The sequence below is a fragment of the Crocuta crocuta genome, unplaced genomic scaffold (genome assembly GCF_008692635.1).
Source record: "Crocuta crocuta isolate KB4526 unplaced genomic scaffold, BGI_CrCroc_1.0 scaffold70, whole genome shotgun sequence".
In the NCBI taxonomy this organism is placed as follows: domain Eukaryota; kingdom Metazoa; phylum Chordata; class Mammalia; order Carnivora; family Hyaenidae; genus Crocuta; species Crocuta crocuta.
The window spans coordinates 18,295,428-18,315,624 of NW_027528417.1; the positions used below are offsets into that span (position 1 = coordinate 18,295,428).

General features: G+C 40.0%; 1 protein-coding gene across 1 annotated transcript in view; it reads left to right on the plus strand.

The window, feature by feature from the left end:
* Positions 1-18,731, plus strand: part of MCF2L2 (MCF.2 cell line derived transforming sequence-like 2) — a 200,840-nt gene extending 182,109 nt beyond the window's left edge. Inside the window, exons 21-28 of the mRNA XM_077754581.1 lie at positions 301-393; positions 1,437-1,529; positions 4,900-4,971; positions 8,129-8,254; positions 15,754-15,969; positions 16,855-16,947; positions 17,123-17,201; positions 18,559-18,731. Coding sequence (XP_077610707.1) covers positions 301-393; positions 1,437-1,529; positions 4,900-4,971; positions 8,129-8,254; positions 15,754-15,969; positions 16,855-16,947; positions 17,123-17,201; positions 18,559-18,590 — 804 coding nt within the window. The 3' untranslated portion in view covers positions 18,591-18,731. The remainder of the gene's footprint in view (positions 1-300; positions 394-1,436; positions 1,530-4,899; positions 4,972-8,128; positions 8,255-15,753; positions 15,970-16,854; positions 16,948-17,122; positions 17,202-18,558) is intronic.
* Positions 18,732-20,197: the final 1,466 nt, after the last annotated feature.

Sequence of the window (20,197 nt, forward strand, 5' to 3'; positions counted from 1 at the left end):
GTGATATCCTGGATAAAGAGCAGAGGAGGAAGGAAGGTTTATGGATTAACCAGACTCCTGTAGTTGCTCCCACAGCACCCCGTTCATGTCCATGTTCAGTACTTCCAGTTGTTTAGAGCCCTCTGGTTGCCTTCCCATCACACAGTCACCCCAACAGAAGGTTATCATTCACCCCCAGTTCCTCACACCATGAAAATACTCAGGCTTGTTGAATATTCAAAGGAATAAATTGTATCATTATGTTCTCTTCCTGAAAACTGCCACCTGATTAATTTGTTCCAATTCTTTCCCCTCCTTCAGAAAGAAGATCTTCAGATGTATTTTAAATACCATAAGAATCTGCCCCGAGCTAGGGCAATCTGGCAAGAATGTCAAGACTGCGCCTTCTTTGGGGTAACATTGAGACCACAGAGTCTCCCACAAATTGCTTTCCCTGCACAGTGTTTGCATGCACCAAGTCTTTAAGGAAATCAGAAGTATGAACCAGGCAGGGAAATTTGGCATTTGAATTTGTATTTATTAAAAGTCTCTCCTATTTTGAAACTATGTGTTGGAAGTTTTGATGCTGCCCTGGGTTTCTATGGGACGGGCCTGTGAGGAGCAGCTATAGCCTGGTGAGCAAACCAGAGCCCTCTTGTAGGATGGGGAATTTATATTTATTCATTCATTCATTCATTCATTCATTCATTCCTTTCTTCATTCATAAATATAATTTACTGTCAAGTTAGCTAACATACAGTGTATACAGTGTGCTCTTGGCTTTGGGAGTAGATTCCCATGATTCATCGCTTACATATAACACCCAGTGCTCATCCCAACAAGTGCCCTCCTCAATGCCCATCACCCATTTTCCCCTCTCCCCTGCCTTCCCCCTCATCCACCCTTTGTTCTCTGTATTTAAGAGTCTCTTATGGTTTGCCTCCCTCTTTGTTTGAAACTATTTTTTCCCCTTCCTTTCCCCCATGGTCTTCTGTTAAATTTCTCAAGTTAAGATGGGGTATTTTAAGTGGAATTAAGGCCAAAGGCCACACTGTGGGGCTACCTGGAATGATATTCATCAGTCATCATGTAACTTCCAGACTCAAAATGGCCTGAATAGACAACATCACCCCCAACTCAAACACAGGCTCCCTCTTTTTCAGGATTTGAAGTGCTCCACTGCATCCTACCGGACTTGACTTCTAAAAGGAATAAACGGTCCTGCTTCCCTAGTTGCATATACAATTACTAGACAACCCATTCTCTTTCCCCTTTCTTTCATTTTACACACTGTTCCTGAGGGATCCAACAACTCAGTAGCTTTACAAAGCTGGTCAAGACAGCTGCACCTCTTTTCCATGAGGAGCCCTTCATTTCTTGTAGTGAAATGCGGCCACTTTGTTCTCTCTGCGTGTTGTTTTGTTTTGTTTCACATTGTTTCTGTTTGGCTTTTAAAGGTGTGCCAACGCCAATTGGATCACAATCTCCCTCTTTTTAAGTATCTTAGAGGACCAAGCCAGAGACTTCTAAAATACAAGATGCTGTTGAAGGTAAAGTCAATGAGACAGTGCTCTCCTGTGCTGGGAAAACACGCACGTGGTGTGGTGCTCTTTTCCTTAGACATGTAGAGTTGTGATTTTTGTCTTCCAAAGGTGAAGATAGATCTACCCTCCAGGCTTTTTCTGTCCTCCAAATCTAAGGCAGAACACCTCAGTGAGGAGTGAGACCAAAGAATCAGAGGGTTGAAAGGGACCTGGGAGCCTGGCTAGTCCAACATGCAGCCCAAAGCATGAATCTCTAAGGAGGCTGGTTTGGGGCAGGAGAATTCTTGGGAGCAAAGGGAGAAAGGAGCCCCCTCTCCTCCCACTGCTGGCAGCTGAGAGGGTTGGGAGGCAGCCAGAGCCTCTCTACTCTCATGTAAGACATCAGCAGGTAAGATATCATCGGCTCCATTTTACAGATGAGGCAAGGAGCTTCAGAAAAGAGATGTGATTTTCCCCAAAGTCACAATTTTATGTATTTTAAAACAATAGAAGGGAAAAGGCAACACTGGAGTCTTTTCTCCTTTTGCAACATCTACCTCCACCCCTAGATTAAAGATCTTTCTCAATAGCAACATAAAAGAATGAATTTTGCTCTGCTGAACCCCTACGTGGTTCTTTTTCTGACATCAGGACACCTGACGGGGAGCACTTCCAGGCACCCCAAATAGGAGAGAAGACTCTGTCAGGCAGCCTCTCCATGTGTGAGCTGAGGAAAAGGATCAGGCCACTTCTCCATGTTGTGTTCTGAATTAACCTTTATAAGCAGCTCTTGCCCAGTGGCTACCATCTCTTTCAAAAAAAAAAAAAAACAAACAAACACAAAAACACAAGCACCTGCTATTTACTGGGTACCTTCCCATGTAAATTTCTTATTTAATCCCCACAATCGGAAAGGCTCTGGTGTATGAACAAACTGAGGCTCAGGGAAGTTAAGCTCATTGGCTAACATTCTGCCGTCAGAAAAAGTTGCCCTTTTCAGCTTTGCATCTGCAGCCCCAGCCAAGGCTGGACTGGCTCTGCTGTCACCAGCTGTGGCATTACTGGACCTCTTCAGCCTTGGTTTTCTTCTCTGTGAAATGGGGATTCTGGAAGCTCCTCCACAGGACTGCTATGAGGGGCAAGTGGGTAATGCATAAAGAGAGCTTGCTCAGTGCTGACCCCTGGGAAGCTTCCTGGAACATGTAGCTGTTGTGTTGTGTGATGAAGTGATGCTAACACAACCGCAAAGTTCTGTACCATAGCCAGAGGACTGCAGGGCACAGTAATTAGAAACCCAGACTGAGGAGTTAGCCATTGTGGGTGTGGATCTGGCTCTGCCACTTCTAGGCTGCTTGAATTCAGGCAGATTCCTTAACCTCTCTCTGCCTCAGGTTCCTCAACTGTAACATGAAGGTAGTATTAGTACTTTCCTGGTATGCTTGTGGGGACCATAAGTGAGGTAGTCCAGGTAAAAAGTAATTAAAGAACTTTGTTAGTTTCATTTCACTGAGGAAACAAGAGACCAAATCACTATAAAATATTCCTTGGGGGTCTGTATGAAACCATGGAGGCTACTCAAGGCAAACCAGTTTTTCCCATAGCTATGCTCACTGCATGCTGGAAAAACAAGTCAAACCAACTCGCCTCTGAGGGAAGGATGAACTTTCCAGTGTTCTCCACCCTGAGGGACAGAGCTCATTCTGAAATGCCTACCATCTACTCCTTTAAGAGCATGGATGTCTGATTGCCTCATGGCTTAGAAAGGATCATGGGATCCTGGTGTGAGAAAGCTTTTTCCTAGTACAAAAGGATGGGAAAGGAATGATAGATTATTCCATTAAAAACAAACACATGAAAAATTGGGTAAAATATAATATTAGCAAGATAGATACATGACAGATGGTCAGCATCCCTACTAATGAGTGCATAGAAGTTAATTATAAAAAAAAAGAACAAAAAAGAAATGATACCTATGAAATACTTTATCTTTTCTGAGATATTATGAAAATTAACAGTCATGACAGAGTTTTTTGAGCACATAAGGTACAAAACATCTAATGAGTCAATGGCAAGCTGATTAAACAATAAATTTATTATATATTAGCATATATTAGAAATAGATGCATTTAGGGACAACAGAAATTCATGTTTATTGAGCTCCTGATTTATCTCAAACAGGCTATGTATGGAAACTATAATAATTAATGCAGACAATTTTTCTTGCCTGGATTTTAAGATATGATTTGGAAAATGGTACATTTGTTTACAGTAAATTTTGCTTATTACAGGAAGGATGTTGTAGAATCGGTGGTCATGCTGATTTCTTGTGTAATGTAACTCGTGTCATAGGAGTGATGTTAATTTTTCCTCTTTTTCAAAAATTAAATAGACTACTATTAGAAAAAAAATTCATAGAGAGAGGCTGGTAAAAGGGTATAAACTTTCAGCTTATGAGATGAATAAGGTCTGAGGATCTAATGTAAAATCTTGTAACTGTAGTTGATAACAGTGTATTGTATAATTGAAATTTGCTAAGAGCAGAACTTAAATGTTCTTGCCAAAAAGAAAAAAAGAGAGAAATATATGAGGTAATGGATGTATTAATTAACTAGATGGCGGCAATCCTTTTACAATATATATGTATATCAAATCATCAACATATACACTTTAAATACCTAACAGTTTTAGATGTCAATTATACCTCCAAGCTGAAATAAAAAAGAAAATAATAAAAAAATGAACAGAGGACAGTTTACAAAAGAATAAATGCTAATAGCAAACATGTTTTTAGAAGTTCTACCTCACCAGCTATTTGAGAAATTCACATTAAAACAACGATAAGGTAGGATTTCTCTGTTGATTGAATTGGCAACACTTTTTGATTAAATGTTAATACTCCATGCATGGTGGGGGCTGATGAAGCAAGCTTTCACTGTATGACTGGTGGGAACATAGTCTTTTTGTGAAGAACTTGGAAATATGCATCAAGATTTTTAACATTGACAATTTCACTTCTAGGAATTTATCCTTAGGAAAAACGCACAAAGATTATTATTATCGTAAAACTTATTGAACCTAAATATTTAAAAGTAGGGGTTATTAATGAATTATGATTTATCCACAGGATACAACAGTCTGCTACAATTAAAAAACATGTTTAAAAAAACATAATGTCATGGGGAAATGTTCATGATATGTTGCTGAGTGGGAAAAAATAGACTCCAGAATATAGTGTCCAGTATGATTCTGTTTGTGGAAAGAAATCTGTGCCATTCTTTCCCTCTTACTTGTCACAGACAAACTTACATACATCCTCTGTTAGTGGAGATTGTTGGCATGGTAGATTTAGTTGGCATTCTGCTTTTTGATGTCCAATAAGGCTTTTGGGTTAATGCAGGGTCTGCTGGACTTTGAGACTCCTAAGGATTGGGGGATAGACCCAGATGACCAGGAAAGAGGTTCGGCTAAGGTACTGTATGTTAAGTATTTTCTTATATAACTAACTGTTAATGTCTTTGGTTGGGAGGATTTATGGCAATTTTGTTTTTCTTGTTTATGATCTTTATGGTTTATATTTTCTAAAATAGCATGTATCCTATAATTTATAGTCACAGGAAAAACAAAAAAAATTAAAGGCAATTTCAAAGTGAGGTTTGTAACAGGATAAGTAGTAATATATTTTTGTTTCCTCACATAGGATATTTTAACAGGAGGGGTGCCTGGGTGGCTCAGTTGGTCAGGTTTTGGCTCTTGATTTCAGCTCAGATCATGATCTCAGGGTCATGGGTTTAAGCCCCATTTTGGGCTCTGCATTACTGATGGTATGGAGCCTGTTTAGGATTCTGTCTCTCCTCTCTCTACCTCTCCTCCACTCAGACTCCCCCTCCCCAAATAAATAAACTTTTAAAAAATGTTTTAACAGGAATACAAAATTAAGTGAATATGTAAAATGCATACATAAAAGACTGGAAATAAATGTGATAAAATCTCTACTGAGGTTTTCCTGCATGGTAGGATTATGAATAATTTATATTTACTTCTTTGTACTTCTTGGTATATCTAATTTGCCTACATTATGCCCTGTTCCCCTCCAAGTGTGTTTATGGGTGTGAATGCTAAGATAGCCAGGGTCCCCTCAGAAGAGATGGGAGCCATACCACACTGGGAGGAAATTTGTGACTTAGCAGTGGGGTTTCTTTTAAATTTCCTATAGAATATTCTGGTTTTAACAAGAAAAATGTGAGGAGCAGTCATTTGTATGCCCTCTCTTCTCAGAATATATGGTACAGACCCCTTCAAATTAAGAGAAGCTCAAAACAGGTAATAATTTTATAGCCTGGAGCAAAGGGAGCTAGGCTGAGTTAGTTTAATAATGTTTGTAAGGATGTTTCTTTTTTGTAATTTTTTTATAACATTTTATTTATTTCTGAGAGAGAGAGACATCATGAGAAGGGGAGGGTCAGAGAGAGGGAGACACAGAATCTGAAACAGGCTCCAGGCTCTGAGCTAGTTGTCAGTACAGAGCCTGACATGGAGCTGGAACCCATGAACCATGAGATCATGACCTGAGCCAAAGTTGGCCACCCAACCAACTGAGCCACCCAGGCACCCCTGTAAGGATGTTTCTGAGCCCTACATTAAGCACTGTAAAAGTAGCTACCTGCTGGGTTTGTGGGAGGAAGGTTAGTGGGAAGGGGAGAGAACAGAAGCAGTTGAGTCTCTAAAAGGAAGTTGAGGGTTTTTTAAATGTTTATATGTATACATATATATATATTTTTTTTTTTGAAAGAGAGAGAAATAGTGGGGAGGGGCAGATAGAGAGAGAGACAGAGAATTCAAAGCAGTCTCTGCGCTGACAGCAGAGAGCCAAGGCGGGGCTCCAACTCATGAACTGCTCAAAGTCACGCATAGCGAGATTATGACTTGAGCCAAAGTTGGATGCTTAACCGATTTAGCCACCCAGGCACCCCAGGAAGTTGAGTTTTAAGTGTTGAGTAAAGAGGAAGAAAGCTGGTGTAAGGATGGAATCCTTTTTTGATGACGTAACAAAAAAAACTCAGGTGAGAATCTGTTGTCTTTCACCAGCACCTGGAGCCTATGAGTGAGAAGGTAAATATGCGTGGTAGATTGTTCAGTGGAGGCGTGTATTGCCCCATTCGTTGGTCCTGTCACTCACATCCCTGATTCAAAGAAGCTGATCCCCCATGCTTAGGCAGAGATTAGGAAAATACACAAACCTTTGCTTACATCTCAACAGAGGTGGGGCTATATGGGGGAGGGAATCAGCAAAGAGCTGTCTGTCCTTTCTTGTAGAAATTGATGTGTTAGGGGTGCCTGGACGGCTCAGTTGGTTAAGCGTCTGACTCTTGATTTGGGCTCAGGGCATGATCTCATGGTGGTAGGATCCAGTCTTCATGTCAGGTTCTGTGCAGAGCCTGCTTGGGATTCCCTCTCGCTCTCTCCCTCTGCCCTGCCCCTGCTCATTCTCTCTCTCAAAATAAATAAGTAAGCTTTAAAAAAAGAAGACATTGATGTGTTTAAAAACAAAATGGAAGAAACCAAAATTTTTTTGTTAGTATTTACCAGATAACAGATAAATATGTTCTTTAGGTAGCAGGAGAATAAAATACTGAAACTGAAGCAAAAGACTTTCACACTGAAAAGATCATCTTTATTGTATCCTAACTATCACAGTAGTAATAACTGGAGCATTGGTCTCTTGAATTAGCAGTTACAATTTTTCCACTTAATGATGAGTTTTTGTGTCTGGGAGGTGCAGACTATGTTGGTTTACCTCTTTCATGTCTTTCACAGAGATAGAATGTGGGAAAGACTGGGGAAGGAGAAGAGGCAGAAAGGGCAGAGCTGGAGCAGCGGATTCAGTGTGGCAAATCCAACAGTTATGGCATTTACATGTTACTCATTAGTAAGCCTCCACATGGCAGGCAGCTAATCCTCTGCCTCTATAGGAGTTTACAAATATCCTCCTCTGGGATGATTTAAACATAATTTTACCCACAGGAGTATGATACTCAGATTGTACTTTTCAATAGGCCCCTGGGGAAGGGTTGGGGGTAGGGATGTAAATAGGGAGAACAGCCTATATAAAGGGCCTGGTCTTTTCATGCTTCAAAAAAGGTCAGTATGGGGGCACCTGGGTGGCTCCATCTGTTAAGTGTCTGGCTCTTGATTTCAGCTCAGGTCATGACCTCGAGGTTCGTGAGATCAAGCCCTGCATCAGCATAGAGTCAGCTTGGCTTCTCTCTCCCTGTCTCTCTCTCTCTCTCTCTTTCTCAAAATTAATAAATAAACTGAAAAAAAGGGGGGGTCAGTATGTTCCTTATATAGCAGGAATAGAATGTCCATGATTTAATGAGCTTCATTCTTCATTAGTGCAATATATAGACAGTGCAGCTGATTATTTTGCTTGTACGGTTATCATAGATATAAACCTGCAAGTACCTTTAGCCACCATTCCTTGGAAGCAGGGAAGAGACCCATGTATCCACCTTCTCAATCTCTTTCTGCTGGTTGTATTGGTGGCTCCTTATCTCTGTCATGTTTCCCTTGTTCACTTGGTAGATGGTTTATCTTTTGATTTCCAACAAGGCGTTTTGTTTCCACAGAATGGGCCAAAGAGGTCCAAAGATTCAGCATTCTTAGCTGAACTACAACAAGCTTTGACCATGATGGAGGATTTGATCAAGTCCTGTGAGTTGGCCGTGGACCTGGCAGCAGTCACTGGATGTCCGGTATGTGCCATAGCAAGTGTTGGAACATCTCAGCAAAAGGCAGGCACACTACTACAAAGGTAGCTAATAGCTTATGTCAAAGTTAGAGAGATGGCCTCTGGTAAAGGAATCAGACTTTGAGGAAAGTAGCCTAAATTGTTCCGCAAATCTGTGCTGTAGGAATCGAGGCAACATTTTCAGGAATCTTGTGTTGTATTCCTTGAGGTCCTGACTATTGAGACTGACCAACACTTTGGAAAAGCCAGGATTTAGGGACCAGAACATATATGGGCAGGGGAAAGTATGAAAGAGTAATTTATTCTGACTCCTGGCATTACTAAAAGATTAAAAATTTTTCCTTCTTGACTCAGATTTTCTTGGTGCAAAGTGCTTTGAAAATGGGTCCTAAGTGAAAGTCTAACTCCATTTTTACATCACAGATCTCAGAAGAGGTCTGACAAGCATATATCGTACATCCCTTAATCCAAATGATTGAAGGAAAATACCGAAAGAGGCAATGCTCAGTAGTTGAACTCTCTCAACCCAGGCATTAGGGTAAAATCCTAAGCAAGTCAGTCCCAGGAATTCCAAGCAAGCCACCCTCTGTAACCATATGGGCTCCTTAGGACTGGGCCATCACGGATATTCAGCTGGTTTTCACTGGGAGGTACTCTAGATCTTGACTCAGGTGGATTAGTTTTTCATCACTGCCATAAAAATTACCACCACCTTGGTGGCTTAGAGCAGCACAAATTTATTACATTATAGTTCCATGGGTCAGAATTACAACACAGTCTCACCAGGCTAAACTCAAGGTGCCTACTTTCCTTTTAGGAGATTGTAGAAGAGAATCTGTTTCCTTGCCTTGTCCATCTCATTAAGGTCACACACTTCCCCTGGCTCGTGGTTTCTCCCTCCATTTCAAAGTTCTTCTCGAATCACATCATCCTCTGACCTTCTCTTCTGTTTCTCTTCCACTTTTGAGGACTCTTGTGATTACATTGGACCCACCCATTAATCCATGGTATCACCCCATCTCGAAATCAGCTGATGAACAACACTAATTCCATCAGCAATCTTAATTCCCATTTGTCATGCAAACTGACATATTTCAGATTGCAGGGATTAGGACATGGCCCTCTTTGTGAAGCTATATTTCTGTCTACCACCCAAGGATCAAGCATTCTGAGAATTATATTTCAGACAGATACTTTTCCTTCTCAATTTTATCTGGTTTTAATATACTGTTTATTGAGATGTAGGCAAATGAAATGACCTTTCTTTTCTTTCCTGGTCATAAGTCAAACCATAAAAATTAATTAGGGGCCAAAAACTCTGGTCTTTTTATTTCCTTCCCTCCTGGTATTTATTTCTCTGGCCAGCATCTCAGAAGCAGCCCCACCGGGCCAGCAGTGATCCAGGCAATGAATGCTGTTACTGTCCCCTGGGACTCAAGAGTGCTCTCTGCTTACTACTGATGCATGATTCAGAAGGGTATTCATGAACCACAGCGTACATGAGGGAGGGGATCATTTTCTTGGTAATAATTTTTTCCTTCTTTATTTAAGGAAACTCAAGGGAGCAATTTGTTTGATCATTTTGCGACATCTTCCTGTTCTTTTTTATCTTTGAACACATGTCCGCTACCCCTATTAGATATCCATCTCCCTGAATCAAATGAATGTCTTGGAAACCATATGCAGGGCAGGAAATTCCCAGTTATTATTCTAAGTGTAAGTAACATAGGAGGAAGTTATGAGAAAATAATTACCAAAATGTGAGTAAATAGAATTCCAATTTCACTTAAAGGCATCTTGCATGCAAATGAGATGAACCAGCATATAGAATTTTAGACATTTTTACATCAAATGAAAAGAATTTTTTCTCCCATATGTCCTCAGAATTGTGCCTTTGACATAAACTCTATTGTTTTTTTCACTAAGATTTTAAATGATTTACATCTAGTACATTAGCTACTTTACCCTGACAGTTTTGTCTAATCCTGCTGAATAATGGAAGAGCAGGCCGTGAAATTTTCAGTTTCTGATTCAGTAATAGATCCATGGAAAGGTGAGTTAACTCACCCAAGTCTATGTTGTGTGTCAGCCTGGACTACTTCTTGGACCTCTTCCTTCCCTACCCAGGGTGCCATTCTCTCAACACATTCTTCATCTGTTTTTGTTTAGAGTTTATTAGAAACTCAGCTACTCCTAACTCAGATCTTATGACTCTGAGATTCTTTGACTCAGCTTGTAGAACCTTATCACAAGGTATTTACAATCAGGTGCTGAGTGCGTGGACGAACCCAGAACTTACCCTGTTAGTTTCACTACTTGGTATCCAATATTAACCTGGTTTTGAAAAGGAAAGACATTGAACTTCAGTGGGTGAATGCATACTTAAAACAACTGGAAAATAATCCCTCCTGATATTTACAATATTATTCCTGTTGTACACTCAGTTAGTTCTTGGTTTAATTTAATCATAGAAACTTAAATTTTTTTTTGTTTTAAGAAACTTTCTTTTATGGAACACTGATACATCATTTATTTGAAAAAAAAAAAAAAGATGTCCCCTGTATTCAATCCAGTGCATAAAAATAGAGATATGTATAGAGTCCTTTTAAATACTGACTTGCCAAGAACAAGTTCCAAAGTTGAATAGTAAAGGGTGAATTAAACATTTTTATTTTCTGGAACAAATGATTCCATTCAATAAAGGATATATTTTTATTGCAAGCTTTGTGAGCTAAGGCCAGGTATTTTATTTCAGTTCCTACTTTACTTACCATAGTGTTGGCTACAGAGATAAGACCAATAATCTTAACAACTCAGTGAAATTGCCTTGTGCCTCTTCCCACGCTCAAGACACCTGTGTCAAAGGGCAGTTGTAAGGAGTTAATGACAATTAAATCATAATAAAAGCAGCTAGCACTGTGCCTGGCAGCTGGTAGATGCTGAAGAAAGGGCCCTAGGGCTGACTTCCTTGGGTGCTTGATCAGACTGGAAAGGAAGGAACCCCTTTGCTTCTGGTGATTGTATTAAGGGGCTTTTCTGTCCTATAGCTTCTCCTTTTTGTTTCTAGCCTGACTTTGTGCTGATGCATTTATCCAGATGTTTCCTATGTCTTTGTGCAAGAAGTATATATCCCTATCACACTGCTGTCACTGCCAGGAGTGAAAACCTGGGCACCCAAAAGTGGTCTCTTTCTTGAGACCATGTTCACCGGACACTCTCTCAGCCAGATTTTTCATTTGGCTGATGTAGTCACATTTGAAATTCTTCTATCAGAGGTCTTACCTACAGAATTCCACACATGAAAAATGGTAACAGTTGCTAGTTTATTTTGCCATCATTTCCCATATGGAGGAGGCCATCTGATTTTTCACGTGCTTATTTGTTTTGGAATAGCTCCTGTGTTGTATCTCTGAATTCATAGCCATTAGATTCAACACACCAGGGGTGCCTGGGTGGCTCAGTCAGTTAAGCGTTCGACTTTAGCTCAGGTCATGATCTCACTGCTCATGTGTTCGAGCCCCACATCAGGCTCTGTGCTGACAATGCAGAGCCTAGAGCCTGCTTCAGATTCTGTGTGTATTTCTCTCTCTGCCCCTCCACCGCTCGTGCTTTCTCTCTCTCTCTCTCAAAAATAAATAAACATTAAAAAATGTTTTTAAAGATTCAATACACCAAAGTGATGGCCACAATATTACATTATTACTGCAAAACCTGGTTGCAGATATATTCATTTCCTAGAGCTGCAATAACAAAGCTCCACAGTTCTGGAGACTAGAAGTAAAAAAATCAAGGTGATAGCAGGCCTTTCTTTGCTCACTCTGAAAAGTCTAAGAAAGAATCCTTCCTTGCTTCACCCTTGGCTTCTAGTAGTTGCCGGCAATGCTCGGCATTCCTGGGCTTATAGCTGCGTCACTCCAGTTTCTGCCTGTCTTCATGATGTCATCTCTCTGTGTGTATCTGTGTCTGCATCTCTGTTTTCTCTTCCCATGAGGACACTAGTCATTGGATTGGGGCCCACCTTATTCTAGGAGGATTTCCTTTTAGCCAAGTGCAACTTCAAAGACCTTATTTCCAAATAAGGTCACATTCTGAGGTCCCAAGTGGACATGAGGTTTTTTTTGGAGACACTGTTCAATCTAGTACTGGGGCATCATTGAATTAGTTTCCTCACAGTGCTGAGCATTTAGCTTCATGCTCCCCCCTCCCCCACCACCGGTATTCATGCTGGTAAATGAATTAATATAACATGTCAAGGGGACATATATCTGCAGGAATTATGCATGTGGTCTCTGGCCTTGGGACCAAATGCAATCCGATTGGAAAGAAAGGATACATATGGTTGAAAAGATGGCCAAGAGTCATCTTTGATCTTGCTCAGAGGAATCCCCCTGCCCTTTCCCTTGGGAGGTGGGGGTGCCTTCATGCAAGCATGCATCCTGGCTGGTGGTAATATGTGTGCACCTGCCCTTCGTCAGCACTGCATAGGGCACACACCCTCAGCTGCTGCAGGATGGGCCTTGAGCATTGAGATGTCCAATCCCATCACAAGTGTGGTCCCCAGAAAGTGTATAAAAATGCCTGAATGACAGGCAGCCTTTCTGCTTCAGCTGGATTCAAAACACCCAGCAGTTCCCTCCACTGACCCCCAGTGTTGATGAGCTTACTGGAATAGGTGACCATAGAGCCTCGGGAAGAGTCAGAATATGACAGAGCCAGGCTCACAGAGGTGGGGATGGGATAATTCCAGGACTCATAGCAGCTCTAGGGTCTTGGTTTGGGAGAGAGTGGAGGTTTTCACCTGTGTGCCCTGTCTATATATGCCAGATACATCCACACACCCGATGTCTTCTCCTCTCTCCACCCACTGACTGGTTCTTTCCCTCTGTCCATGTCTTTTCCTCTTCCTCATAGTTTCTGGTGACTCAATTTCTTTATTGCTCTGCTACCTTGTTTTTTTTTACACCTCCTGCTCTCTTATAAAGCATCTCACAGCCACAATTCCTGTGGCTTACTGCCTTAGGTCAGACAGCAGTCAAGTTGGCTGGCCCCTCTCTGGATTCATATTTGTTGGTCAATTGCCTACTGAGGTGCAAACAGCTGTGGCTGCTGGAGGGATGACATGGAAAGAGCAGAGGTGATAAAGACAACATCACTGTCTAAGGTTGCGTCTTCAGCAAAGCTATAGACCAGGCAGTATCCTCATGGCCTTGGCAGACACCTTATCTAACTTCACCCAACCCTCCACAGGTCATTAGAGAGTACATACACACCTAGACTTGTTCCACACTTCCTCATCATTCAGGCTTCTAGAATTGCTTTTACCAGCTGTGCTTCAAAGTGATGCCTGCACATTCACCAAATGTGTTGTCAGAAACGGCTTACCTAAAATCTACTCGTCTATCTATTCTGGGGTGTGGTTGAGAATGTGTTCAGTATTTGACTCAGTGTTTCTGTATTGAGGACCAGGATCCATGGGAGAAATTTCTCTCATGTCTCATTAATAGGAATTACTGTGTGTTTCCTGAACAACTAGTTTGGGTATGTCTTTGGGCATAACGTATCATACAGTTCATTGTGTTTCCCTCTGTACTACCCACTAGAAGGTCAGAACCTTGTCTGCAGCAGGTTTACATGGCTTTAGTGTATGGGTTTTGTGTACAACCTCTTCATCTTTTTTTAAATCTTTTTTTCACCCTAATTTCCTTGGTTATTTTCTGTTTGCTTATATTGTACATATTTTTATAAGATATATCAATTTTTTTAAATGAGGTAGAATATAAATAAATTTTAAAATACAAACTATGAGGGCACCTGGATGACTCAGTTGGTTAAGTGCCCAACTCCTGATTTCAGCTCAGGTCATGATGTCACAGTTCATGGATTAGAACCCCGTGCTGGCCTCTGTGCTGACAGCGGGGAGCCTGCATGGGATTCTCTGTCTCCCTCTCTCTCTGCCCCTCCCCTGCTCATGCCCCCCCAAAATAAAATAAGTAAACTTAAAACAAATAAAATAAAAACTATCAATTATAGCTGTTCATGTGGCAAAGACTAAGCACCTACTTTTGCCAGTTGCCTTAATGAAAACATATTTCCTGCATTATTTATGTGTATATAGTAGACATTGAATGGGTTTCAAGGAGAATGCAATCACTGCAGTCACCACAGTGGCTCCTGGAAGGATATGGATACAGTGAAGAACTTCTCAGGGGTCCTCATGAACCTGTTACCCATCTGTCTTGGACCATGGTCAAACTGAGCCTGTGTAGCCAAACAGGCGTGTTGTGCTTTTAGGGTCACAGTCCTTATAGCTGGGGGCTCTTTATTCCTCACTGAGCGTTTCACTCACCACAGTTTACACATGTAAACTGTACAAAGCAAAAAAGAGAAAAATAGCACAGAAAATACACCATAAGCACCATAGAAATGACTAGAGTCTATGTCTTCAAGTTTTACTTTAGAATTTCAGAAGTGCAGCAAATCATTTTAAAAGAGTATTCACAATTTGCTGAATATAAGCAATAAATTATAAAAATGCCCAATTATAAATACTGTACATATTTCTAGCATTAACTCTCAGGAATTGTAAGGATTTATCTCAGCTAGACATAACTCAGGGAAGTTTCTCTGTCCTGGTCCTGTTCAAATAAATTTCTCCTTTTGGCATTTTCTTTAGGGAAATAAATTCTTTATTATCTGCCTCAAGTGATCTAATTTTTTTAAAAATGCAAGATAAAATACAACATTCTGAGCTCATCTCACTCCACTACCCTTTGGAGAGAGCTCAGAGAAGGCAGGGTCACTCATTTGGACTTTTAACCAGATGTGGGAGAAAGGTGGTTTGTTTGCTGATAGAGGGATAAGCATCATAAAATGTAGACCTTCTAAAAAGTTTTGTCATTTGGAATTATCTTTGCCCCATCTATTGACTCTGAAAAATGCAAAGTTGAATGTAATTGCTATTTCTATTACAATATTATGAAGATTGGGTGATACTAAGCTTTTTTCTTTCAGAATAAATCTCATTCCCAGGTGTTAGGCAGATGTTAGGATACAGATGAAATCTATAGATTTTTATGGAATAGGTCCATAATGCAGCAAAAATTCTGTCACTCCTGAACATACCTAAATGTTAATTTCTTGCCCTCTTAAAGGATTGTCATGTATCAAAAACAAAGAAGCGGGAACAGAATTCTGTTAGCTAAAATTAATTCCAAAGACAAAAATATCAGAGTACCAATATCTTTAGTTCAAGTATTTCTAACATGCTCTATGTTTCTTACCTTGCACAGCTGAACTGTTTCCCTGCATAACTGAAAGTTGCCATGCTCAGTGGAGCTCACAAAATTGTAGTTTTGATTTAGTGACAGATGAGCCTGACTGGTGCCTTCAAAATTGTCAACTTCAAATAAGCATACTTTATAATTTGAAAATAGACCCTTGTGAGCTCTTTCCCTGTCAAGGAATTTAACAGCTTATTTTTATATATGTCTGTGTTTCCCAAAGGACGACATCAGGAAACTGGGCAAGCTGTTGATGCACGGCTCTTTCAATGTCTGGACAATTCACAAGGATCGTTATAAAATGAAGGATTTTATTCGATTTAAGCCCAGCCAGAGGCAAATCTATCTATTTGAAAGAGGAATCGTGTTCTGTAAGATACGAATGGAGCCCAGTGACCAGGGCCTATCTCCTCATTACAGCTTTAAGAAATCCATGAAGGTAAAGGGGTCCTGTTGCAATTGGGAATCAGCACAGCCCTATGGAGAGAAATATCAATATCCTTGTTTTACAGATAAGGAAACTAAAGCCTAGAGACGAGAGGTTAACTTGCCAAATGCCGCACAACAGAGCTAGACTCCACATCCAGGCATTTCTAACTCCAAAGTCAACCTTGTAATCAATCACTGGACAGGGCCAGGGCTGGCATCAAGCAAAGGGTGCTAGGTAGACAAAAGGGATCATATGGCAGCCTGTTTGGACAAACTAATTAGGAAAGTACCCTTCCAGCATAAGGGTGAAAGACTTGGTGATTAGAGCATGGGCTGGAATTCGTCTCTGACTTGCCCTTCTCAACCACACATCTTTGCATATAAGCATTGACAATATCCTGGCTCTGGAGGTCTAGGAACCCATGTCTACACCAAGCATCATCTCTCACCTGTATAAGAAATATTTCATAGCTGGTGATGAGACCCTCTTCACACACACACCACACACACATTTGTTCTCTGGTGATTACAGTTGTTAATTGTTCATAGTAGCTTTTGTTATTTATATTTCTTAATGGAGACTAATGCAGTTATTATTATGTACAGATGTTGAAATACTTAGGTGGTAAAGGAGAGGTGATCTCTTTGCTTAAAAGTTGAGGGCTCCATGAAAAAATGCAGTCTGTGCTGTCCCCTGAAACAGAGAAGAGAGATGACACGGTGCCACATAGGGCCTTTTGCTCCTTGGGGCTATTAACAGAGGACAACAAAACACATGAAAAGAAGATAGAAGAAAAGAACTACCATGGGTAGAAAGAACTAGAGTGGCTGACGGAGACAATTTAAAAATCAGACAGTAGTGGTAACAGTAGTTTTTCTTCTTTCTTTCTAATAGCTGAAGACACTTTCAGTTCGCCAGCTTGGAAGGGGGAGCAACAGAAAGTTTGAAATTGCCAATCGAAATGGACTTGAGAAATACATCCTGCAGGTAAAGCTCATGCCTTCCTCAGAGGTCTCTCCTACTCGTTCCTTATTGTGTCCCCATGACTTGGCAAGCGTCTTCTATCTCATTATTCTAAAGGTCATCCAGAGAATAAAAACCCTGTCCAATTAATGTTCTAGGTGATCTCATACTCAGAGTGTCTTCTTATCTGCAATTTCAGGCTACTTCAAAAGAAATCAGAGATTGTTGGTTTTCAGAAATAAGTAAATTACTAATGGAACAACAAAACAATATTAAAGGTAAGGTTACCCCTGCTGACTTTAGTCCAGAGAGTTATACGGATTCTAATTTTGTGGTGGGTATGCACACTGGGATCTTGTTAAAGAAAATAGTTTGCCAGGAAAATAACTGTGGCCACATTTTCATGGTACCTAGAAGCACCTATACTTGCTTCAAGTTGTGTGAGGTTTTTTTTGGTATGTGTGGTTGTGTGTGGATGTGTCCCTTTCAGCTGTGCTCCCCCATGTACCAAATTGTCAAGGTCACCTTTCTCAACCCCAAATCCCAAACCCACCCAACATTATGTTATGGGGATTTAAATGGCCAGTACTACTGTCAGAAGCTGTACTACTTTTTTTTTAAGCTGAGATAAAATTAACATACCATAAAATGCACTGTCTTAAAGTGTACAGTTCAATGGGTTTTAGTCTATTCACAAGGTTGTACAAACATCAGCAGAACATTTTCATCACTCTCCCCAACAATAAAACCCTGTACCCATTAGCAATCATTCCCTATCTTCTCCCTCCTCTCCTCTACACCCGACAACTTCTAATCTGCTTTCTATCTCTATGGATTTTCTTATTCTGGACATTTTATCAAAATGGAATCATATAATGTGTGGCATGTTCTGTTTAGTTTCTTTCACCCAGCATAATTTTTTCATCCATATTGCAGCATGTCTCAGTATGTTTTACTCCTTTCCATAGCCGAATGTAGCACATTGTATGGATTGTAACATGTCTGTTTATCCATTCATAAGCTGATGGGTATTTTGGTTGTTTCCACTTTTGGGATGGTATAAATAATGCTGCTCTGGAAGCTTGTGTACAAGTTTTTGTGTGAAACTCTGGAAAAAAATTATATATAAGTAATTGCTGGGCCATATGGTAGCACTAACTCTATGTTAACTTTCTTAGGAATTTCCAAATTGTTTTCCAAAGCACTAGCACCATTTCTTGTTTGCATCAGCAGTGTATGAGGGTTTCATCTTCTCCTCTCCCTCGCCAACACTTGTTATTGTCTTTTTATTATTACTGTTATTGTTGTTATAACCATCTCAACAAATATGAAATGGTAACTCATTGTGGTTTTGATTTGCACTTCCCTAATGCTAGTGATATTGAGCATCTTTTCATGTGCTTATTGGCCATTTGTATATTTTCTTTGAAGAAATGTCTATACAACTCCAATGCCCATTTTTAAATTAGGTTATTTGTCTTTTTATGGTTGTTGTAAGAATTATTTCTATAATCTGGGTACTAGACTTTTATCAGATATATGTTTTATAAATATTTTTTCCCATTCTGTGGGTTGTTTTTTCACTTTCTTTATGACATATTTGTTGAAGTCTAACTTATCTATTTTTTTCTTTAGTTGCTTGTGTTTCTAAAAAAATCATCGCCTAAGGACATGTGGGTGGCTTAGTCAGTTAAGCATCCAACTCCTGATTTCAGTTCCGGTCATGATCTTACTGTCCATGAGATCAACCCCGGATTGTCAGTGCAGAGCCTGCTTGGGATTCTGTCTCTTCATCTCACTCTCTCCTTCTCCCTCTCTCTCAAAATAAATAAATAAACATTAAAAAAAAAAAGAAATCATTGCCTAATCCAAGATTTATACCCATGCTTTCTTCTAAAAGTTTAGTTTTAACTCCTTGATCCATTTTGAGTTAATTTTTGTATACGGTGTGAATTAGGGATCTAAGCTTATTCTTCCACATGTATATTTCCTATTGTCCCTGAACCATTTGTTAAAAAGACTATTCTATTCTCCACTGAATGGTCTTGGCCCTTGTTATGGATTCAAGTGCCTTAACAATGTTTGTGTTCCCCTCAAATTCATATGTTGGAACTTCACCCAGTGGTAACCCCCAATGGTAATAGGAAGTGAAGACTTTGGAAGGTAATTAGGAGTAGATGAGGTTATAAGAGTGGAGCTGATGTAGGATTAATGCCCTTATATATGCCATAAGAGAATTTGCTTCCTATCTCTGCTCTCTGCTATGTGAGGATACAATGAGAAGCCAGCAGTCTACAACCCGAAAGAGGATCTTCACCATAACACAACCATGCTGGCACTGTGATCTAAGCTGTCCAAGCCTCCAGAACTGTGAGAAATAAATTTCTGTTGTTTATAAGCCACCCAGTCTATGGTGCTTTGTTATAGCAGCTCAAACTAAGACAACACCCTTGTTGAAAATCAATTAGCCATAGACACAGAATTTTTGATTGACACTTTTTCTCTTTAACCACTTTGAATATGTCAGGTCATTGCTTTGTGGCCTCCCTAGTTTCTGATAAGAAATCAACTATTAATCTTATTGAAAATGTCTTGCAGATGACAAGCTGCTTTTCTCTTGCTACTTTCAGATTCTGTATCTTCTGACAGTTTGATATGTCTAGGTGTATCTCTTTGAATTTATATTTCTCAGAGTTTGTAGATAATTTGGATGTGTATATTAGTTTTTTTCATCAAACTTAGGAAGTCTTCAGCCATTATTTCTTTAAGTATTATTTCAGCTTCTTTGTTTCTGTCTTCTTCTAGGACTCCCATTCTGTCTATATTGGTATGCTTGATTGCATCCTGTAGGCTCTTAGTGGCTCTATAAATTCTTTTTCATTCCTGGGGCTCCTGAGTGACTCAGTTGGTTAAGTGTCAGACTTCAGCTCAGGTCATAATCTCATGGTTTATGAGTTCAAGCCCTGCATCAGCCTCTGTGCTGACAGCTCAGAGCCTGAAGTCTGCCTCAGATTCTGTGCCTCCCTCTCTTCCTGACTCTCCCTCACTCATGCTTTGTCTCCCTTTGTCTCTCAAAAATAGTAAACATTTAAAAAATTTTTAATTAAAAAAGAACTTTCACAAAAATAAAATAAAATAATAAAATAAAATAAAATAAATTCTTTTTCATTCTTTTTCTTTCTCTTCCTCAAACTGGATAGTTTCGATTGATCTATATCTAAGTTTCTTGATGCTTTCTTCTGCCTGCTCAAATTTTCTGTTCAGCCATTCTACT